The sequence below is a fragment of the Lepidochelys olivacea genome (assembly GCF_965140295.1).
Source record: "Lepidochelys olivacea isolate rLepOli2 genome assembly, chromosome: 3".
NCBI classification, from domain to species: domain Eukaryota; kingdom Metazoa; phylum Chordata; order Testudines; family Cheloniidae; genus Lepidochelys; species Lepidochelys olivacea.
The window spans coordinates 103834830-103859161 of record NC_140413.1 but is presented as its reverse complement, the minus strand read 5'-3'; the positions used below and the strand labels follow the sequence as shown (position 1 = coordinate 103859161).

Sequence of the window (24332 nt, the reverse complement as noted above, 5' to 3'; positions counted from 1 at the left end):
TAACTCTGCTTGCATGTTACAAAGTGATAGCAGCAAATGCCATGTCAGTTCCACAATTTTTTTGGTGGTGGGGGTGGGTTGAATAACAGACAGATTCATCTGTATTTGTCTCAGATTGAACAAAGGGTTAGGGGTATGTGACTGTGAATTTTTTATCTTTGTCAGGGATGATATTGTTAGTTTTCTGTGTATGTAATTCCAAGGGGGGGGGGAAAGGGGGAAGGGAGGCATTTACCAATGTGTAAAATATTTGTAATGTTAGAAAATAAAGGTAAGGTCAGATTGACATTGGAGGTAGGAAATACTATTGTAATGGATATATAAGTAGCATTGATTTAAAACATACAAGATCTGTAGTAGGGATTCGTGCTAAACAGCCAGAGTGAGCATGTTTCTGACTGTCCTTTTTAAAACACAAGGTGGTCCAATAAAAGAGATTAGAATACCCACTTTGTCTCTCTCTTTTTAAAATAAGTAAATTAGGGTATGTCTACACTACGGAATTAGGTTGAATTTATAGAAGTCGGGTTTTTAGAAATCCGTTTTGTATATTTGAGTGTGTGTCCCCACAGAAAATGCTCTAAGTGCATTAAGTGCATTAACTCGGCGAAGTGCTTCCACAGTACCGAGGCAAGCGTCGACTTCCTGAGTGTTGCACTGTGGGTAGCTATCCCACAGTTCCCGCAGTCTCCACTGCCCATTGGAATTCTGGGTTGAGATCCCAATGCCTGATGGGGCTAAAACATTGTCGCGGGTGGTTCTGGGTACATATCATCAGGCCCCCGTTCCCTCCCACCCTCCGTGAAAGCAAGGGCAGACAATTGTTTCGCACCTTTTTTCCTGAGTTACCTGTGCAGACGCCATACCACGGCAAGCATGGAGCCTGCTCAGGTAACCGTCACCGTATGTCTCCTCGGTGCTGGCAGATGCGGTACTGCATTGCTACACAGTAGCAGCAACCCATTGCCTTCTGGCAGCTGACGGTGCAATACGACTGGTAGCCGTCCTCGTCATGTCCGAGGTGCTCCTGGCCACGTTGGCCAGGAGCGCCTGGGCAGACATGGGCGCAGGGACTAAATTTGGAGTGACTCGACCAGGTCATTCTCTTTAGTCCTGCATTCAGTCCTATTGAACCGTCTTATGGTGAGCAGGCAGACGATACGGATTGCTAGCAGTCGTACTGTACCATCTTCTGCTGAGCAGGCAAGAGATGAGGATGGATAGCAGTCGTATTGCACCATCTTCTGCCAAGCAGCCATGAGATGTGGATGACATGCAGTCCTTCTGCACTGTCTGCTGCCAGCCAAAGATGTAAAAGATAGATGGAGTGGATCAAAACAAGAAATAGACGAGATTTGTTTTGTACTCATTTGCTTCCCCCCCCCCCCCACTGGTCTAGGGGACTCATTCCTCTAGGTCGCACTGCAGTCACTCACAGAGAAGGAGCAGCGAGGTAAATCTAGCCATGTATCAATCAGAGGCCAGACTAACCTCCTTGTTCCAATAAGAACAATAACTTAGGTGCACCATTTCTTAGAATCATAGAATATCAGGGTTGGAAGGGACCTCAGGAGGTCATCTAGTCCAACCCCCTGCTCAAAGCAGGACCAATCCCCATTTAAATCATCTTAGCCAGGGCTTTGTCAAGCCTGACCTTAAAAACATCTAAGGAAGGAGATTCTACCACCTCCTAGGTAACCACCACCACCTAGGTAACGCATTCCAGTGTTTCACCACTCTCCTAGTGAAAAAGTTTTTCCTAATATCCAACCTAAACCTCCCCCACTGCAACTTGAGACCATTACTCCTTGTCCTGTCCTCTTCTACCACTGAGAATAGTCTAGAACCATCCTCTCTGGAACCACCTCTCAGGTAGTTGAAAGCAGTTATCAGATCCCCCCTCATTCTTCTCTTCTGCAGGCTAAACAATCCCAGTTCCCTCAGCCTCTCCTCATAAGTCATGTGTTCCAGACCCCTAATCATTTTTGTTGTCCTTTGCTGGACTCGCTCCAATTTTTCCACATCCTTCTTGTAGTGTGGGGCCCAAAACTGGACACAGTACTCCAGATGAGGCTTCACCAATGTCGAATAGAGGGGAATGATCACGTCCCTCGATCTGCTCGCTATGCCCCTACTTATACATCCCAAAATGCCATTGGCCTTCTTGGCAACAAGGGCACACTGCTGGCTCATATCCAGCTTCTCGTCCACTGTCACCCCTAGGTCCTTTTCCGCAGAACTGCTGCCTAGCCATTCGGTCCCTAGTCTGTAGCAGTGTATGGGATTCTTCCGTCCAAAGTGCAGGACCCTGCACTTATCCTTATTGAACCTCATCAGATTTCTTTTGGCACAATCCTCCAATTTGTCTAGGTCCCTCTGTATCCTATCCCTGCCCTCCAGCGTATCTACCACTCCTCCCAGTTTAGTATCATCCGCAAATTTGCTGAGAGTGCAGTCCACACCATCCTCCAGATCATTTATGAAGATATTGAACAAAACCGGCCCCAGGACCGACCCCTGGGGCACTCCACTTGACACCGGCTGCCAACTAGACATGGAGCCATTGATCACTACCCATTGAGCCCGACAATCTAGCCGACTTTCTACCCACCTTATAGTGCATTCATCCAGCCCATACTTCCTTAACTTGCTGACAAGAATACTGTGGGAGACCGTGTCAAAAGCTTTGCTAAAGTCAGGAAACAATACATCCACTGCTTTCCCTTCATCCACAGAGCCAGTAATCTCATCATAGAAGGCGATTAGATTAGTCAGGCATGACCTTCCCTTGGTGAATCCATGCTGACTGTTCCTGATCACTTTCCTCTCATGTAAGTGCTTCAGGATTGATTCTTTGAGGACCTGCTCCATGATTTTTCCGGGGACTGAAGTGAGGCTGACTGGCCTGTAGTTCCCAGGATCCTCCTCCTTCCCTTTTTTAAAGATGGGCACTACATTAGCCTTTTTCCAGTCATCTGGGACTTCCCCCGTTCGCCATGAGTTTTCAAAGATAATGGCCAATGGCTCTGCAATCACAGCCGCCAATTCCTTTAGCACTCTCGGATGCAACTCGTCCGGCCCCATGGACTTGTGCACGTCCAGCTTTTCTAAATAATCCCTAACCACCTCTTCCTCCACAGAGGGCTGGCCATCTACTCCCCATGTTGTGATGCCCAGCGCAGCAGTCTGGGAGCTGACCTTGTTTGTGAAGACAGAGGCAAAGAAAGCATTGAGTACATTAGCTTTTTCCACATCCTCTGTCACTAGGTTGCCTCCCTCATTCAGTAAGGGGCCCACGCTTTCCTTGGCTTTCTTCTTGTTGCCAACATACCTGAAGAAACCCTTCTTGTTACTCTTGACATCTCTTGCTAGCTGCAGCTCCAGGTGCGATTTGGCCCTCCTGATTTCATTCCTACATGCCCGAGCAATATTTTTATATTCTTCCCTGGTCATATGTCCAACCTTCCACTTCTTGTAAGCTTCTTTTTTATGTTTAAGATCTGCTAGGATTTCACCGTTAAGCCAAGCTGGTCGCCTGCCATATTTACTATTCTTTCGACTCATCGGGATGGTTTGTCCCTGTAACCTCAACAGGGATTCCTTGAAATACAGCCAGCTCTCCTGGACTCCTTTCCCCTTCATGTTAGTCCCCCAGGGGATCCTACCCATCCGTTCCCTGAGGGAGTCGAAGTCTGCTTTCCTGAAGTCCAGGGTCCGTATCCTGCTGCTTACCTTTCTTCCCTGTGTCAGGATCCTGAACTCAACCAACTCATGGTTACTGCCTCCCAGATTCCCATCCACTTTTGCTTCCCCCACTAATTCTTCCCGGTTTGTGAGCAGCAGGTCAAGAAAAGCTCCCCCCCCCAGTTGGCTCCTCTAGCACTTGCACCAGGAAATTGTCCCCTATGCTTTCCAAAAACTTCCTGGATTGTCTATGCACCGCTGTATTACTCTCCCAGCAGATATCAGGAAAATTAAAGTCACCCATGAGAACCAGGGCGTGCGATTTAGTAGCTTCTGCAAGTTGCTGGAAGAAAGCCTCATCCACCTCATCCCCCTGGTCCGGTGGTCTATAACAGACTCCCACCACTACATCACTCTTGTTGCTCACACTTCTAAACTTAATCCAGAGACACTCGAGTTTTTCTGCAGTTTCGTTCCGGAGCTCTGAGCAGTCATACTGCTCCCTTACATACAGTGCAACTCCCCCACCTTTTCTGCCCTGCCTGTCTTTCCTGAACAATTTATAACCATCCATGACAGTACTCCAGTCATGTGAGTTATCCCACCAAGTCTCTGTTATTCCAATCACATCATATTTCCTTGACATCACCAGGACCTCCAGTTCTCTCTGCTTGTTTCCAAGGCTTTGTGCATTCGTATATAAGCACTTGAGATAACCTGCTGATCGCCCCTCATTCTCAGTATGAGGCAGGAGCCCTCCCCTCACAGATGTTCCTGCCTGTGCTTCTTCCCAGTATCCCGCTTTCCCACTTACCTCAGGCCTTTGGTCTCCTTCCCCCGGTGTACCTAGTTTAAAGTCCTCCTCACTAGGTTAGCCAGCCTGCTCGCAAAGATTCTCTTCCCTCTCTTCGTAAGTTGGAGCCCGTCTCTGCCCAGCACTCCTCCTTCATGGAACACCATCCCATGGTCAAAGGTTTCTTATTGGAACCCTCCGTGAAGTCCTGCCTGAAATACTCCTTGATGTAAAGCCACCCCCTTTGTTGATTTTAGCTCCCTGAAGCCAACCCTGTAAGCCATGTCGTCAGTCGCCCCTCCCTCCGTCAGAGCAACGGCAGACAATCGTTCCGCGCCTTTTTTCTGTGCGGACGCCATACCAAGGCAAGCATGGAGGCCGCTCAGCTCACTTTGGCAATTAGGAGCACATTAAACACCACACGCATTATCCAGCAGTATATGCAGCACCAGAACCTGGCAGAGCGATACCGGGCGAGGAGGCGATGTCAGCGCAGTCACATGAGTGATCAGGACATGGACACAGATTTCTCTGAAAGCATGGGCCCTGCCAGTGCATGCATCATGGTGCTAATGGGGCAGGCTCATGCTGTGGGACGCCGATTCTGGGCTCGGGAAACAAGCAGAGAGTGGTGGGACCGCATAGTGTTGCAGGTCTGGGACGATTCCCAGTGGCTGCGAAACTTTCGCATGCGTAAGGGCACTTCCATGGAACTTTGTGACTTGCTTTCCCCTGCCCTGAGGCGCATGAATACCAAGATGAGAGCAGCCCTCACAGTTGAGAAGCGAGTGGCGATAGCCCTGTGGAAGCTTGCAACGCCAGACAGCGACCGGTCAGTTGGGAATCAATTTGGAGTGGGCAAATCTACTGTTGGGACTGCTGTGATGCAAGTAGTCCACGCAATCAAAGATCTGCTGATATCAAGGGTAGTGACTCTGGGAAATGTGCAGGTCATAGTGGATGGCTTTACTGTAATGGGATTCCCTAACTGTTGTGGGGCCATAGACGGAACCCATATCCCTATCTTGGCACCGGAGCACCAAGCCGGAGAGTACATAAACCGCAAGGGGTACTTTTCGATAGTGCTGCAAGCTCTGGTGGATCACAAGGGATGTTTCACCAACATCAGCGTGGGATGGCCGGGAAAGGTACATGACGCTCACATCTTCAGGAACTCTGGTCTGTTTCAAAAGCTGCAGGAAGGGACTTTATTCCCAGACCAGAAAATAACTGTTGGGGATGTTGAAATGCCTATCTGTATCCTTGGGGACCCAGCCTACCCCTTAATGCCATGGCTCATGAAGCCGTACACAGGCAGCCTGGAAAGTAGTCAGGAGCTGTTCAACTTTAAAATTTACTGAATGCCAGCCTTCTTTTTTTGGGCAATCCTCTGTGGCGGAGTGGCTGGTTGGCCGGTGGCCCCCCCACCGCGTTCTTGGGAGTCTGGGTGTGGAGGCTATGGAACTTGGGGAGGAGGGCGGTTGGTTACACAGGGGCTGCAGTGGCAGTCTGTGCTCCAGCTGCCTTTGCTGCAGCTCAGCCATACACTGGAGCATACTGGTTTGGTCCTGCAGCAGCCTCAGCATTGAATCCTGCCTCCTCTCATCACACTGCTGCCACCTTTGAGCTTCAGCCCTCTCTTTAGCCCGCCACCTCTCCTCCCGGTCATTTTGTGCTTTCCTGCACTCTGACATTATTTGCCTCCACGCATTAGTCTGTGCTCTGTCAGTGTGGGAGGACAGCATGAGCTCAGAGAACATTTCATCACGAGTGCATTTTTTTTTCTTTCTAATCTTCACTGGCCTCTGGGAAGGAGAAGATCCTGTGATCATTGAAACACATGCAGCTGGTGCAGAAAAAAAAAGGGACAGAGGTATTTAAAAAGACACATTTTATAAAACAGTGGCTACACTCTTTCAGGGTAAACCTTGCTGTTAACATTACATACATAGCACATGTGCTTTCGTTACAAGGTCGCATTTTGCCTCCCCCTACCGCGTGACTACCCCCTCAACCCTCCCCCCGGCTAACAGCGGGGAACATTTCTGTTCAGCCGCAGGCAAATAGCTCATCAGGAATGGGCTCCTCTGAATGTCCCCTGAAGAAAAGCCCCCTATTTCAACCAGGAGACCATAGAATCATAGAATATCAGGGTTGGAAGGGACCTCAGGAGGTCATCTAGTCCAACCCCCTGCTCCAAAGCAGGACCAATCCCCAATTAAATGATATCTCACTCTCCTGAGGATAACACAGAGAGATAAAGAACGGATGTTGTTTGAACGCCAGCAAACATACACTGCAATGTTTTGTTGTACAATGATTCCCGAGTACGTGTTACTGGCCTGGAGTGGTAAAGTGTCCTACCATGAAGGACGCAATAAGGCTCCCCTCCCCAGAAACCTTTTGGAAAGGCTTTGGGAGTACATCCAGGAGAGCCGCGAATGCCAGGGCAAATTAATCCTTTCACATGCTTGCTTTTAAACCATGTATAGTATTTTAAAAGGTACACTCACCGGAGGTCCCTTCTCCGCCTGCCGGGTCCAGGAGGCAGCCTTGGGTGGGTTCGGGGGGTACTGTCTCCAGGTCCAGCGTGAGAAACAGTTCCTGGCTGTCTGGAAAACCGGTTTCTCCGCTTACTTGCTGTGAGCTATCTACAACCTCATCATTATCATCTTCTTCGTCCCCAAAACCTGCTTCCGTGTTGCCTCCATCTCCATTAAAGGAGTCAAACAACACGGCTGGGATAGTGGTGGCTGAACCCCCTAAAATGGCATGCAGCTCATCATAGAAGTGGCATGTTTGGGGCTCTGACCCGGAGCGGCCGTTCGCCTCTCTGGGTTTCTGGTAGGCTTGCCTCAGCTCCTTAAGTTTCATGCAGCACTGCTTCGGATCTCTGTTTTGGCCTCTGCCCTTCATGCCCTGGGAGATTTTCACAAAGGTTTTGGCATTTCGAAAACTGGAACGGAGTTCTGATAGCACGGATTCCTCTCCCCATACAGCGATCAGATCCCGTACCTCCCGTTCAGTCCATGCTGGAGCTCTTTTGCGATTCTGGGACTCCATCATGGTCACCTCTGCTGATGAGCTCCGCATGGTCACCTGCAGCTTGCCACGGTGGCCAAACAGGAAATGAGATTCAAAAGTTCGCAGTTCTTTTCCTGTCTACCTGGCCAGTGCATCTGAGTTGAGAGTGCTGTCCAGAGCGGTCACAATGGAGCACTCTGGGATAGCTCCCGGAGGCCAGTACTGTCGAATTGTGTCCACAGTACCCCAAATTCGAGCCGGCAAGGCCGATTTAAGCGCTAATCCACTTGTCAGGGGTGGAGTACGGAAATCGATTTTAAGAGCCCTTTAAGTCGAAATTAAAGGCTTCATCGTGTGGATGGGTGCAGGTTTACATCGATTTAACGCTGCTAAATTCGACCTAAAGTCCTAGTGTAAACCAGGGCTTATACTCCGTTTTAAACCGACATTTCTTTTGTATATTCTTTCATTCCATCACTGGAGATTTTTAAGAGCACGTGAGACAAACACCTGTCAGGGATGGTTTAGATAATACTTAGTCCTGCCATGAGTGCAGCGGAGTGGACTAGATGACCTCTCAAGGTCCTTTCTAGTGCTATGATTTTGGTTTATTGTTTTTAGGATTGTCCATCACTTTATTCTGCAGTCTCCCTTTAATTTCCCTTTACTTTCTGTAATGTATGCAATATTAATGGAGAAGTCTGTCTTCAAAGAATATGGATTTTAAGACTCAGAAATTTCTCTCAGTTCTAGGAAAGGTAAGATTTCAGGTAGCTTTAATGCTAAAGTGTTAATCTAAAGATGAGACCATTTATTTTTATTCAGCTGCTGAGTTCCAAGGCCTGAAAAGATGCTGTTCACCGTAAAAGTTAAATACACTATCTGTAAACACTTAAAATGTCCTGTTAAATGGATATCACATGATTTATCAAATTACTTGGAATAGTTTTAAGATGAATGATTGCATTTCTTCTTTGGCATGAATACTGTTCATGCTGGTAACACCTCATAATTAAGTGTTCAGCCCTTTAAAGACAATTTAAAAATCATTAGATGTATTTCTTATAGTAATGTTTGGTGAAATAATTGGAAAAACCTCTTCAGTGCTGGGGGTGAGAGAGCCTGCCAGAGGAAGAAATCAGGTTGCAATGATTTTATAATTACTATTCCTGCCCCACCCCAAATATATTTATTGCAAGTATGGTTTTAGTAATTTATCGTGCTATTTTATGAAAACACACGTTTTATAATTTTATAACTACTGATGTCTTTTGTAGCTCGTCTTTATTCGTGCCTTGACCAGATGAGAGAAGTGCTGGGGGAAGCTGTACCAGAGCAGGTGATGGTGGAAGCAGTGTTGAATAGTAAATTTGATGTACAGAAGGCTTTGGATCTTGTGCTTGCACAAGACAGTAAGCAAAATGTGAAGACCAAGAATGAAGAAGCTGTGACTACAGGAAAGACAACAAAAGGTATGCTTTTATTTAATTATGTTTTGGTTTAGATCAGTGGTTCCCAAAATTAAACAGCCTGTGAACCCCTTTCACTAAAATGGCGTGTCTGACGAACTCCCTCCTAAAAATGAATATTTCCAGGGATTTTCTCCTTTACCCGAGTATAAATTATTAAAGCAGTGATCTTGGAAATATAAAATGTATTCTTATGACATGCTTATTACACACACTTTATTATTATTTATAATTACAGTATTTTTATTACATTATGAAAACAGCAACACTCTTCCAAGATCTCACTTTCATAGCTTGTATCACTTTGAATAAGCCTGTTATTAGACAAGGCTCCTATGTTTCATCAAGGAGTATCAGATGTGGAACAGCATGAAGGTATTTAAGAAGCCAACTCAAAGAGTTCGTTCGTCCTACACAAGCATTCAGGTCTTGAACAGTCCAGGCAAATAACGCTTGTTACAACAAAGCTTAAACTTGTTCTTCATAATAATTTAAAAAACAATACTAGCTGCCTATATAATTTTAAAAACAGCAAAAAATATCCACCTCCCTTTCCATTTCTTATAAGAAGTCTTGAAGTTTCAATCTCCTCAGTGTGATAGATATGCTTACTTGATCTGCTTAGCTCTTGGAAGTCCAGGGGCTCTGGCTGCTGACCCTGTGCTGCCTGGAGTCCGTAGGGACAGCTCTGTCCACCATTAGGGAATTTTTTCCTGAGAACCCCCTCTAACATTTCACGAACACCAGTTTGGGAGCCACTGGTTTAGATTAAAGTTCACTGGCTGTGCCTAGGATACTCGTGAGTTTAGAACTGGAAGATACTTGCACTATTGTATCAAAATGACTCATTGGAAAACAAAACAAAGTTCTCAATCTTCTATTTCTAAATAGATTTCACAGTTTTAGGAAATACACAGAACATCTCTTTAAAGGAAGCAATAGTTTTTACTAAACTTAAAATCAAGTTTTAGTTTTAGGCTTGGTCCTCTCTGCTAAATTCAGAATGTAAGCAATCACAGTTCCCAATGAAATTCTGTTTTCTAATAAATACCTTAGTTATGTTACTACTTAAGTTATCCAACTGCTAACTTTTTATTTATTTTAAAATTTTTTTGAGACAGCAAATTTTAAGACATTTTAAATGTTTGCTTGCGATATAGCAAGACTGTTTTTGTAGAGCTAGTACAATAGCTTGGTTGTGTAGATTCAGACCTCTTAAGGGTTGATATTAATTTACTAACTTAGTGTTTCTTTTAGTGGATAATTGGATAATTGTTGTTTTGCTAAATGATTGAATAAATGCCCTTCAGAACTCTGTTGTATTTGATTATAGAGACTATGATGCAATGCAATTTTTCAAACAACATTTAGTAATTAAAATGCCTTTCATGTTTCTTCTTAACTTCGCTGTTGCTGTCTCCTTAAAAAAAAATGGAATTTTCGTTGTGACCGTGCATCTATCTGAAAATTATTGGCTATTGTAAGGTAAGGAGATTTACTTTATTCAGAAACTTTTACTTATTTGGAGAACTTGTCTTACTTAATAGAAAACACTTCAGCAAACACCACCATGTCTGAGCTCAGTAGCCTGACAGTCAAAAATAAATCACCTTGTTACTTTTCAACTTTAAGTGACAAAACACTCTTCAAAGCTAAACATTCTAATATATCCTCAATTGAAAAGAAAATATCTGAATCTTCTCATAAATCTTCCGCAGTTCTACATTCTTCCCTCAGTAATAATATGTGTGAAGAATCATGTTATGAATCTGTCAGTAAACGTGTAGCAGTACCAGACAATCCCAGCACAGTGAGTTTGATTTCCAGCAATGAAGGCAAAATTTGCTTTAGTGTAGGTGCTGAATTATTGGAAGCTAGTCCATCTGAAAATCCTTCCTGGAAGCAGTTGGAGTGCAAGGAATCACAAGACTTGAAATCTTTGATGATGCAGAATATAACTTATGATTATTTAAGTCTCCAAGACAGGGGACTACTTGGGGTCCAGAATTCTTCAGATCATAATAGTAAAGGAAGTATGGATAGTAGTCCTGGCTTAATGAGTGCTGTACGGAAACTGGCACTTGATAATGATATAAACTCTACTCAGAATAGAAAGACTGAGCTTTTTGAAAATTTTCCTTCATTTCTACAAAGTACCAGGCAAGACATCTCATCTTCAGAAATGGGTAATTTGCCATTTTCAAAATCTGGAGGTCCATCACTGGCTGACCTACTTCAAGAGCACCAGAAAAGTAATTCAAGGCACTGTTCTTTGTCTGATCTTTATAATCAATCATCTACGAGTTTTACAGATTTGAAATTGGGATCCTCACCATTGTCACAACTAGCTAGTCAACATCAAACTGCAACTGGGATGTCAGAATTAACAGGATCTCTGTCTTCTCTGGCATTGTCTAAGGCTTCTCCAGTAAGAGAACTTGAGAATTTGTCACTTTCAGATTTAATTGCAGAAAGCATTGAAGTAGATAAGCCTCAAGAAGCAAAAGACTGTTCGAGGTTCAGTATCACTGAAACGTGGCCTTCTGCAGGAGTAAATACAAACATTGACTTAAGTGTCCTTATAAAAAATCCAGACATATCTGCAGAATCAGTAGTATGCCAGTCAAATACCATAATCCCAGAAACTAAAGTTTTAAGTTCAAAGCAAGGAAAAAATATTATTTTAGTGAAAGGAAATAAAAAAAGCAAAAAAAGGCATATTTCTAAGAGCCAGGATCTCTCTCTCTCGTGGATGAAGGCTCTCTGTGCCAGACCTTCAGCTTTTGCTTTAACTTTGTGTCTCCGTTATCCTCCAAAAGGATGTAAACGGCGCACGATTGATATCCATAAGACTTTCCTATACAGTAGGCAAGTACAAGAAATAAAAAATAAGGAAATTGGTCCTTTAATATCAATAACACCATTTGACTTTAAATCAGCATCTCCTGATGACATTGTAAAAGCTGGACAAAAAAGAGCCTTTACAAGAGAATAGTGTAAAGTAGGGGAAAGAAATAGTATTTATCCTTCAGAGCCTTTTTAAATGATTTTATACATTTTGTATAGAGTGACTTTATAACTCAGAATTCACATTCTATATTTTTTAATTATACATTTGATAATTCTCAACAAATAGTTGGTGATAAAATTTGTGAATTTTTAAACTACTGCACTGAGTCTGTATTTTTATTTTTTGCATACTTTTAATCAACAAAGATACAACATGTTAATTTTCAAAGTCTTAATCTTTAATACGTAGGAATTGCATATATATAGAGTACTACTATAGAAAAGTACATTTCTAAGTAAGAAAAAATAGACTTAATTTGAAAAAAAAATCCTAGATTTGCCATTCAATTTTACTGTTTGGTTATATTGCAGAACGAAACTTAAAATAGATATTGCTCTGGATTAATTTGATTAGATGTACTTAAATTTAAAGATTAAGGTTTGATACGTTCCATAATTACTGTCTTGTGGCATGGTTTAATTCCCAACTGTTGCTTATTTCATTCTCAATTTCATTATTCTTTATATACTTTTTTTGGTCATAGTGATGTCACTAATCTTAGAAAATTGTGTTATTTTCTCAGAAGCACCAGTCATTTAAAAGAAATAACTCCAGAAAAATCTGTCATTGACCACTATGCTTGAAAAACCATTTGCTAGCTTTTCGGTGGGACCAGACTTTCTTATGACAGCAAAGTACTATAACTTGAGTGTTTTGAAAAGATACAAAAATTGTAACCTTAAGTGCTAAAACTGGACATTTAAGGACATTTCAAAACAATTGTGGTGTTGTATATATTTCATCAAAATTTTTCTACTTGGAATCCATCACTTATTTTAAGTCTGTTTGAAGTGTGTAGGAAGAACTCCCCTTTTTTTCCCCCTTCGGCATTAGTCATTGCCTAGTGAAATGGACATGTTTCAGGACAAGCTATAGGTGCTATTTCTCCTTTTAGGAAAAAGTTACTTTTAGTAATGGAAATGTGTAATTTTACATTCTCTTTTATTGTTGGAGCCAGTGCTCGTTATTTTGAGCCTTAATATGTGAGGCCAAAGTCAGGTCTTGAACTTCATTTCTTATCTAATAGTCATTGGACTCTGATTCTGTCTGTAGGTAGTCGCACCTTTACACAGGTATTTGTGTTTGTCAGATATTAGTAGCTTTTCACTTGGATTCAGGGACTACCAGTTAGTATGTTCAACAGTCAATCTGCAATATATCCTATAAAGGTACTATTACTACTAGAAAAATAAGCTTGTTCATAGTTTACCATAACTTTATTCAAATAAAAACAGGAAACTTATGAAATAATGGGTTAAATCTTAATGGTGGAGCTTTAATAAGGTGATTTATAAAAAATAAAAAACTTAATATTTAGAATTGTTCCTAGCTTTAAGAAGCTGTCAGTTTAGTCATAAAAATGTATTTGAAAGCACTGGAATGCTGGTTTCATTTGCTGTACGTTACTTTGTTTAGCTGGTAGATATTTGTAAATTGTCACTATTTAGGGAATTCTTTAAACATAGGAGTATCAGATTTTTTTTCTGATCTTCTAACCTCTCTAGAATAGAGTTCATGGTTCTAGTGCCTTTTAATAAAGATGGTAGCACTTCAGTGTTTATATTCTAACTGTTCAGCTTGCTTTTTGTTTTTGTTTGTTTCGTCACTCATATCCAGAAGTCTTTAGGAGCCTTAAATAGGTTAAAACATAATTACTGTAAACATAGCTTATTTAGGTAACTCAAAGAACAGAAGTAAAACCAAACGTCATCCTATTTTGCTCACAAATTGTATATATTTTTCCCATCATAAACTAACATGGAAACAGTTTCTTGAGCCTTGTCCAGAAGGATGTCACATTCTCTCAAATTATGAGAAGAACTTTCCGCTGTCTCACCCCTTAATGACTTTTGTTGCTATCACAGGGCAATCCCTCAAGTATGCTAGTTCTTTTATCATTTAAGATTTTCATAGTAGGCGCTCCAATTTTACTTGCTGAACAATAAGCAAGCAAGGTAGATCATGGTGAGGCTGTTCACTGGCTCAAAATACTGACTAAATAGCTCAAAAATGTTTTAAAAAATCTTCATTCAAGTTAGCTGTTTTCTGAAGTCTCTCTAAATATGAACAGCCCTTTACTTGATACCCAGAATCTATTTTTCCCATTAAGATTTTAGGTCTTATCTGAAGAATTTGTGCAACAAACAGATCTCCAAATTTATTTTAAATGGGATAGTGTTCTGACAGTGATGAAAAAATTGTTTAACATTTTAATAATTTTTTTTTAATGGCCCGGTCTTTTTTAGTTTACTTTAGGTGATTTGGTCTTTTCTTGTTCCTGCCACTTCCTGATGGCTTGAATTGGCTTTTCTAATGGAGATGTTACTAATCTCTGGTGGAAAAAGTGCTGTTATATTTAGTGGAATAAATTGTTTCTTTGCTTCTGTCTTGTCTTCGTCCTGTTCTGTCTAGTCTTACTGTATTGTCTCTGTTCTCTCATTTCCTTTTTGCTACTCTTCTCCCAAACCCTTCTTTAACATTAGATGCTGCTAGCAGTTTGAGCCAAATTCTGCAGAAATCATACCTGCACAGAACTCCTGTTGATTCAATCACAATTTATGTGCAAGTCTCTGATGAAAGAATTCAGCACTTAGAACCCAGTCCTGCAATGATATCTGTGCAGATGAACCCATGGGCCTACACAGAGCTCCATTGACTTCAGTCGGACTCCAACCACATGTTGCTGTCCACCCACACAGATGTCATTGCAGATTGGGGCCTCAGTGTCTAACTTTACATGTAAGTACTAGGTGACTAACCCTTAATATTTCGCACATCTGTTGCATTAGTACTGTTGGTGATCCTGAGGATGCAATGCATAATGCTGTTCAGGAGGATAAAAATCATGCAGCGTGTGGTGGGGATTGTCTGGCTAGACTGTAATCCTGCAGCCTGAAACGACCCTTGAATAAATTTGCACGGAGGCTAAAATTTTCAAAAGCACCAAAGTGACATCCTACATCACTTAGGAGCCCAACTCCCATTGAATACAATGAGATTTAGGCTCCTATGCCACTTAAGCACTTTTGAAAATTTTACCCAGTTTTGATTTATAACTAAATGGTAGCATGTTACTGTATTTTTAAAATTGAAACGGGTGTATAAATCAGTTACTCAATAAGAACTATGTTTATGTGGTTCACCACAGAATATTCTTAATTTTCTTCAACTACTGCATGATATTATGGCACCTGGAATTTTCATATAGCATTTGGTTGGTTGGTTGGTTCCAAAAGTATTTCTACCTAATGAACATTAAAATCTGTTAGTGAAATCCCTCTTTGTTTATGTTTTATATAAAATAGTCAGGGAGGTGGTTTGTTATAAATATTTCCTTAATAGTTTGCAGCCAGTCTTTAACTTTGCATTTGTGTATATGGGTCACTTGTACTAATTGCTTACATATTGATATTCAGATTTTGAAATCGTAAAGTATTTGTGTCTATGCACACACAATGTAGACGTGAAAGAAAGCATTAAGCTACATGGAATATACTGCTTACAGTGTTCAGACTGTTGTAAAGTATAAATCTTTTGTACATTAAAGTGTTTTTATATGTAATTTTTTAAAATTAAGTGGGTCATTTAGTATTTTTTTAATGAAATTTCTTTGTGAATACTGTTTTTCATTTATGTACAAAAAATAAAACACTCTGTAAAGACTGATTAAATAACACATGATTTCTTGCTAGTAATTTGTCTTGTACAAATTTTGTCGCTGTTAGCAGTGCACTAGCCATTTCTTTTGGGGAGGTAGGCCCCAGTGTATGACTAGATTTGCACAGATGTACTCCTGTTCCCATACAAGTTTCCGGAAATGACTCAGGCTCTATGCAGACAAATATATCCACACATATGGAATCCAGATGCAGTATAGGGGTCATAGTTGGCCTTTTTTAGAAATGTAATTGAGAACCTTCAAGCTGTTAGATTATGGATAGAATTTTTAAGCTTCTCTAAGTTCTAAGCAAAAAGTAAAAGGGAACAGATATTAATGAAATAACCATCTAGCTCTAAAGAAAAAGTTCTGTGCCTGACATTCATTCTCAGGGATTGTTTATACTTACAGCTAAATTGGCACTGCTGCGATGGATGCAGCAGTGTCCATTTAGTGGGTCTTGTGAAGACCCGCTAAGTTGATGGGAAAGTGCTCTCCCGTCGACGTCTGTACTTCAGGTCTCCAAGAAGCATAAGGTAAGTCAGTGGGAGAGTGCTCTCCTGTCAACACAGCGCAGTGCGGACATGTTGTAAGTCAACCGTAGGTATGTGAACTTCAGTTAAGTAATTTATGTAACTGAAGTAGCATATCGTAGGTCAACTTTCAGCTTTAGTTAGACCAGCTTCAGACTGTACATTACAGTGGGGGCTATCAGTGCTGCTGCATTTAAGGTTGTACAGGTGTTCAGGCATTTATAACTGTCTGACACTTATCTTTCAGACTTAAATTTTCCAGGTTATTGTGTCTGCCTCTGGGTGTACTTGTTTTGGAAAAATTGAGCAACAACAACAAAAAAAACTGAGTACAAGGCGAGTGGAAAATTAAACTTTCTCCATCAGTTAAAAATAAACTTCTTTTAACAGCTTGTCTATGTAGTTCAGGAAGGCTATACTGCATATATGTGCAGACCAGTTATAGTCCTTGCCTCAGTCTCTATGCATCTTGCAGGTAAAAGCTGCACAGCTCCTAAGTAGTCCAGGTCTCCTGTGGCATGCCCTCCTGCAGACCTGGACTTTTAGGAATCTAATACAGAGGATTCCAGTGATATCTAGACAAATGATTAGTTGCATGACATGGAATTTATTTTTCTGTTTGATAAAACTTAGGAATTTCATCCAAATAATTATGTTAAGAGAAATTAAGGTTGCATGGTGAAACATCCAAAAAAATCAGGAAATGATAGATAAGGCTGCACATGCATTCTTTTCCCCCTCTCCTCTCATCTAGAGCCTCATGATTTCTGTTTAGGTGTGGAATCTCTGCCACTCTGCCCTTCTGTCCTCCAGGCCATTTTCAGAGAGCAAAGGGTATCGTTGCTTTTGGGTTCTCTTCTCTCCTGAATAGTTGTGATACAGGGCTTTTGCTGTGCTAATTTTCCTAAGTAGGAATAGAGTGTCATTGATTTGATTGTCAGTTTTGCTGTTGTCCACCAGACTCAGTAAACAGCAGTGAAAATGATCAGGGTCTTCATTTTCGCTATGTTGCTGCTCATAGCTCTTCAACAAGCAACAGCACAGACACTAGAGTGGTTTCCAGGCATAACAAGAAAAGGCTGCATGGATTAATTTACAGGAGGTTAACTTCTTTTAAATGAAAGCTTAACTTTTACAGAAATAAAATGGTTAAATGTCTCTCGTCACATAGGAAGATTTAATTTGTAATTGACAAGTGACTTTTGAATGCTGTCCCATAGTTAGGGCCCTACCAAATTAAGAGTCTGTTTTGGTCAATTTCATGGCCATAGGATTTTAAAAATAGTAAATGTCATGATTTCAGCTATTTAAATCTGAAATTTCACAGTGTTGTAATTGTAGGGGTCCTGACCCAAAAAGGAGTTGTGTGTGTGTGTGTGGGGGTAATCGCAAGGTTTTTGTAGAGGGGGGTTGCGGTACTGCTACCCTTACTTCTGCTGTTGCTGGCAGTGGTGCTGCCTTCAGAGCAGCGCAACTGGAGAGCGGTGGCTGCTGGCTGGGAGCCCAGCTGTGAAGGCAGAGCCACTGCCAGCAGCAGCGCAGAAATAAGAATGGCATGGCATGGTATGGTATTGTCACCCTTACTTCTGTGCTGCTGCTGGCAGAACACTACCTTCAGAACTGGATGCCTGGCCAACAGCTGCTACTTTCCGGCCATCCAGTTCTGAAGGCAGCGGAGAAGTAAGGGTGGCAATACCATGACCCCCTGTCCGCAACTCCCTTTTGGGTCAGGACCCGCAATTTGAGAAATGCTTGTCTTCCCCTGTGAAATCTGTATAGTATGGGGGGGGAGGGGGAAGCACACAAGAGGCCAGATTTCACGAGGGTGAGACCAGATTTCACAGTCTGTGACGTGTTTTTCATGGCTGAGAATTTGGTAGGGCCCTACCTATAGTACTTTGCATGAACCAATAACTAAACTTGGCAAATAAAAACTGTACACTAAGGACTTTCAGAAAGCAGAAAAATTAAATATATTAGATTTAAACAAATTTATCCAACTTGTTTTTCATATTTTCCCTGTTAGCTTGCTGATTACCAAAGCTGTTTGTGATTAAATAAGAGACTGCTCTATCACAGTCCATGTTCTATTTAATCCTTCAGTGAAGTGCTAAATTTGACACCTCACAGTCATTCATAGAGCAAAAATACTGTCATAAATGCAAAAATACTAACTGCAGGATCAAGCAGGAATAGAAACTCTATTTGGAGGATAGCTCTTGTAGAACATGCATCTTGCATAATTATCAGATATGCAAAGAAAACACTGAAAAGCAAAGTAGCTTGGTATAATAAAAGCGTCCGTGAGGAAGATAAAACTACAGTAAATTCATAGATCAATGTTCTATTTCATACCAATTGGATTGACTGAATAGTGAAATTATAATGTTATAATCAGCAATGTGCAAGCTCAGTTGGCACATTGTGTTCTGTTCTGGTTACGGTCTCAAAAAAGATACTAGATATAGTAGGGGTTCAGCGATAGGTGCCAAAATTGATTTAAGGCTTGGAGAATCTTCCATGTATGACACTGAAAAGATTGAGGCTCTTTAATTTGGAGAAGAAATGAGTACGAGGGCATGTGGAAGAGGCACACAAAATAATAATACAGAGCAGGTCAGGCAGGCACTTACTGTTTTACATAATGCAAGGACAAGGGCCATTCAATGAAGAATTGAAAGACAACCAATTTGAAGTGGAGTAAAGGAAATACTACTTTGCGTGATACGTGAATAACCTGTGGAATTAATTGCCACAAGGTACTGAGGTCAAGAGACATGTTACAACATGAGACTTAAAGGCAAACAGATATGCTGTTTAAACTAACAAAAATGTAGTTAACCTAAACCGTTGCAGTATACTTGTGTAGATGTAGAAATTACATCAATGCTTATAAGCGTTGTCATCAATGTCTGAAGGAAAAAGGTAGTACCTTGAAATGGTATGTTCAGTTTACCTTTTAAAATGTGTTACAGAAGAGTGGTAAGAATGGGGCCTGAACATGTTGATACAGTAAGACACTGTCCTTGACCCAGCAAGCTTACATTTTGAGACCATGATTCTGCAATGGGGCTCCACATGGATGGGTCCCTTGCATTCATGCAGAGTTGATTGCAGGAATGTGGACTAATTTTGTCATGTTCATATTTTACATTTAGATCATTTTTGAAGGAATCAAGATTGATTGCCTTTGCTCTTTCCTTTTGTCTTGTAGAAAGTTGAGGAGAAAAAGTCTTAAGCTTGCTGCCTTAGACTTTTGATTGCCTTCAAAAAGCATGTGCAATAAGCTTAAAGGGCCTGGTTGTTTGTTGATGGGGTTTATTTGGAGAATAGACATACAGAATAATTCCTTTCTCCAATTTATTTATCTGATACTCTTAAGTATGTAAACAAAATTACTTTAAAAGCTTTTCATAAAATTCTCAGAATCTTAGACCCAGAAGGAACAGGTTTTCACACACAGGTCTTTCTGAATCACACTGCTTCATGAGAATTTCTGTATTCTTTGCAGTGCCCAAAGGTCTAACTGAGAGAGGTAATCTTTGGAATTTTGTGCTCTGCCCTATCCAACCCAATTACATGCATTTCAACTATATTTTTCACTAGACTATTTGTCTGCAAATAAGCCTTTCTGCAAAACAAATAGAGTAACCAGTGGCTATAGAAAGTAGGTAGCTGTACTGAATACTTGTGAACAGTGAGATGCTTCTTCCAAGTTCTGAACTATCAGTTTCATTCTGTGTTGCACAGTGATTCCTGCAATTATTTCTTTAGAAAGCCATGCTTTGTAATGGCATTGGGAGGAAGCATAAAAATAGTATGTGGTCATAATTACTTTCACAATGCATGTACACAAGGGGGCCTACTTAGGGTTGCATGGGCAACCTTAATTCTGGCATTTCCTAACTTTTCAGTGGTTAATTTTGTAACCTTAATTTTCTTTTAATGTAGGTTTGTTTGTTTTATATAATATAGATCAGTAGCTGCCAAATTTTTTTCTGCCAAGGATCTCTTTGGCATCTGACTACATGTTCTAGCCCCTTTCATTTCTGGTACTATTAGAATGACCCTGCCAGCGTGGGAATGCCCCTGCCATCATGACTTCTCTGCCATGCTGTTGAAGGACGCCATTTTGTCTCCATGCAGCAAAAGCAGTGGAATACTGTTCTGGCACATTCCAGCCCTGGCTCAAGAGACGGACCCCTGCATAACCCACAGCAGACCCCCAGGGATCACTTTGAGGAACCACTGATACAGATTATATGCTTTTGGGCCGAAAACCATTTTAAAGCTTGAGGTTGTGCTACAGTATGTATTCATTGGTTATTACATGGAATGTGTTCAGAAAACGTAACTTCACAATAAAGTCAAGTAGGCTATGGTACTACTTTTAATGACGCTAGCTTTGTCTTGAGCCAGAATTGTTTTGGAAATTGAGCTAATGAGTTTTTGCCTTAGTTTGTAAGAGAGAGACTGTAGGGAGATTTAAATGGAGTAGAAGATTGGACATCATGATGGAAGATGAAATAAACTTAACTAAATTTAAGGTAATGCATACGGGCACAAATAGTATATACTTCTCATACACTGATGGCTTTAAACTTGCAGGATTTTCTGAGGGGGGCAAAAAAGGGAATGTGTCTCCATGCCTCTGTAATGTACATTTAGAAATAAGTCTTTGCATTTTCTCTGTAGCTGGAACTCCACTCCTCTCCTCCTTTAAGTTGCTTTCTCCAGGGAGGTCACTCACTTTGAGTGCTTCCCAGAGAATGTTGCTGTGCTATACAAATTACTATGTATGTCTAATTTAATGTTTGTCTGATGTATATTAGCAGTTAGGGTCAAATAAGAAACTTTGAGTGTATTAAAGAATAGAAATTACTGCATTTCATGTTGCTATATTGGACAATGGTACACCATTGAATAGAGTGCTGTGTTCTTTACCTTAGGAAACAAAAGTGAAGTTTTTCAAGGGAAGAGTAAAGAATATGGTTAGATGTACACCAGAGATTGCAGAGACTAAAATTATGTAGAGAAGGAGAATAATAAGGGGACCAGACAGAAATCTCAGACTAATGAAGGGCAAAGCAGAATTTGATATTTTTTCCTTTCTTGAGAATGTAGAGACATTAGATGATGGAAAAAGGACAAATTTAGAATTAATAGACTATAGTCAGCCTGTGAAATTTATTGCTCAAGGAAGTGGATGCAAATACTGTTAGAATGTTAAAAATGGTTAATTTTATGTCCATTAAAATGTGTAGCTATACTGTCTAAGGCAGTGGTTCACAACTGAGGTCCACCGCTTGTTCAGGGAAAGGCCCTGGCGTGCCGGGCTGGTTTGTTTACCTGCTGCGTCCGCAGGTTCGGCCGATCGCGGCTTCCACTGGCTGCGGTTCTCCGCTCCAGGCCAATGGGGGCTGTGGGAAGTGGAGTGGGCCGAAGGATGTGCTGGCCGCCCTTCCTGCATCCCCCATTCGCATTATTCAGGTGAATCTTTTTTGCCTTCTGAAACATTGGAAATAGACTGATCCAGGGTGTGATCCAATATTTGCAACTTGGATTGCAACTTCTCTGAGAAATCTTTAAAAAAAAAAAAAAACACCACACTTCCAGCATAATTCTCATCTGAAAAATGCTTATGTAAAAAAATGGCACCCTCTTAGTCAAAAGGATGTGCTTCTTAGGCATATTCATTTTCATTTCTACTTGCTTTTTACTATTAAAGATGTTTTCATTACTTTTTTTAACTCCTGTTAGCACTATAGAACACACAAAAAGAAAAGGAGGACTTGTGGCACCTTAGAGACTAACCAATTTATTCTCTAAGGTGCCACAAGTCCTCCTTTTCTTTTTGCGAATACAGACGAACACGGCTGCTACTCTGAAACCTATAGAACACACAGACATGCATACTGGTGAGTGAGCTAGATTTTATTCCATCTTGGGCCTCATTAAGAGAATTGTTAACCACTTTGATTAAGATTTTTATTTTCAGTGATGCATGAACCAGAAAAAGTCAGATCTCTGGTAAAATTTTTGGGGTTGGAAAAAAAAAAAAACAACCCTGTAAATCTTCTTGTCCTCTCCTTCAGGATCCTTTTCTGCTTCCTCTACCGAGGAAGCATCAGTGATTGGCTAGTGGAGCAACAGGTCTGTCATGCAGTTTTATCACCAGCTTCAGGGTCATGCTACACGCTTCCTTTGCCAAGTCATTCTGTGCTGTTCTGTCCCAGCTGATTTGCTGCCCCAATAAAGGCCATCCCCTGCTATTGCCTGTACAATGTTTGGGCAAGTTACTTAGCTGGAATTTTTCAAAGGTGCTTATGGGAGTTTGGTGCCTAAATCCCATTAATTGCTCCATGACTCACTTCATCTATCCCTAAAATGGTGGTACTAACAGAACATTTGATCTGCAAGTTATTGAAGCCATAAAAATGGAATTCTGCTGCGTCTATTTTTACAAAATAATTTTTCAAATTCTGGTTGAAGATATTCTGTTTAATGCATATTAATTATTAACTTATGATACACAAAGCACTATATGTGCTTTGTCCTATTCGACATTGGTGAGGCCTCATCTGGAGTACTGTGTCCAGTTTTGGGCCCCACACTTCAAGAAGGATGTGGATAAATTGGAGAGAGTCCAGCGAAGGGCAACAAAAATGATTAGGGGACTGGAACACATGAGTTATGAGGAGAGGCTGAGGGAGCTGGGATTGTTTAGCCTGCAGAAGAGAAGAATGAGGGGGGATTTGATAGCTGCTTTCAACTACCTGAAAGGGGGTTCCAAAGAGGATGGCTCTAGACTGTTCTCAATGGTAGCAGATGACAGAACGAGGAGTAATGGTCTCAAGTTGCAGTGGGGGAGGTTTAGGTTGGATATTAGGAAAAACTTTTTCACTAAGAGGGTGGTGAAACACTGGAATGCGTTACCTAGGGAGGTGGTAGAATCTCCTTCCTTGGAGGTTTTTAAGGTCAGGCTTGACAAAGCCCTGGCTGGGATGATTTAACTGGGAATTGGTCCTGCTTTGAGCAGGGGGTTGGACTAGATGACCTTCTGGGGTCCCTTCCAACCCTGATATTCTATGATTCTATATACTAGTGTCCACAAACAAGAATGAAGCCTCATTCTGCCAGGTACTACAAAATGCATGGTAACAGACAATCCTACACTAAAAATACTTAAAATCAAAATAGGTAAGGCAAAGGGTTGGGGGAAATAGGCACAGAGAATTAAAGAGGCTTGCCCCAAGGTCTGACAGCGTGTTGTTGGCAGAGTTGGGAATAGAACCAAGGTCTTCGCAAACCAGTCCAGTGCCCTATCCACTAGTCCTCAGTGCCTCACCGGCAGAGATACAGACTACAGGGGAAACAGTATTTACTTAGTATAAATTGATAATTTATTATTTTTGTTCATGAATGTCAAGTATTCTGGGAATTTTACAGACATGTCTGAAGACAAATTTTTTCTCCAACATACAGATAAAGGGGGCGTGATGGGGGCCGGGGCGGGAAGGAGAAAAAGATGCAACATAAAAGCAAAGTAAGCAGATGTGTGGTATATTTTTTTAGCTCTACATTTTATTCTAAGTTAATCACCTTCCTCTGTCTCAACCCCTTCCCTTCCTCTTTCTTTATATCAAAACCTGTCCCAGTTCTATTCCATAAACAATTTTTGGCATATGAGCATAGCTTAGGTATGACAACACACTGGAACAAGAAACAGCCACTCAGATAAATGCCACAGAAGTGCCTTGCACTAACCCCTTTAGCTTACTATAGTGGTTCCTACTTTTTTGCTCCATGGTGATGGGGGTTTCCCCAATGACAGACACTTGATGGTCTGGCTTTCATGCTTCTAGATGCGCATTACAGTTGCAACAGCTGTCTATTCCAGAGTGCACTATAGTGGAATGTAAACAATCTTATTTGTACAATTTGGGGATTAATATGCGACTTGAAAGGTGGGTAAAAAAAATGGTTAAAGGGGGGACTAAAGTGGGTCATACTGAAAGGGGAACTGTCAGGCTGGAGGGAGGTTTAGTGAACTTCAAGGATTTCATTAATTACCTTGGCACAAAAAGTGGGAGTGTCCGAA

General features: G+C 41.3%; 1 protein-coding gene across 2 annotated transcripts in view; it reads left to right on the top strand.

Annotated features, from left to right (window-relative positions):
* HBS1L (HBS1 like translational GTPase) overlaps nt 1-24332 on the top strand; it is a 132991-nt gene that overhangs the window by 23471 nt on the left and 85188 nt on the right. Inside the window, exons 4-5 of one of the 2 annotated variants that reach the window (XM_084623933.1) lie at nt 8779-8973; nt 10461-11996. In XM_084623933.1, coding sequence (XP_084480059.1) covers nt 8779-8973; nt 10461-11965 — 1700 coding nt within the window. In that variant the 3' untranslated portion in view covers nt 11966-11996. Of the gene's footprint in view, nt 1-8778; nt 8974-10460; nt 11997-24332 lie in introns of those variants that run through there. The other variant, XM_084623932.1, reaches the window with a different exon arrangement.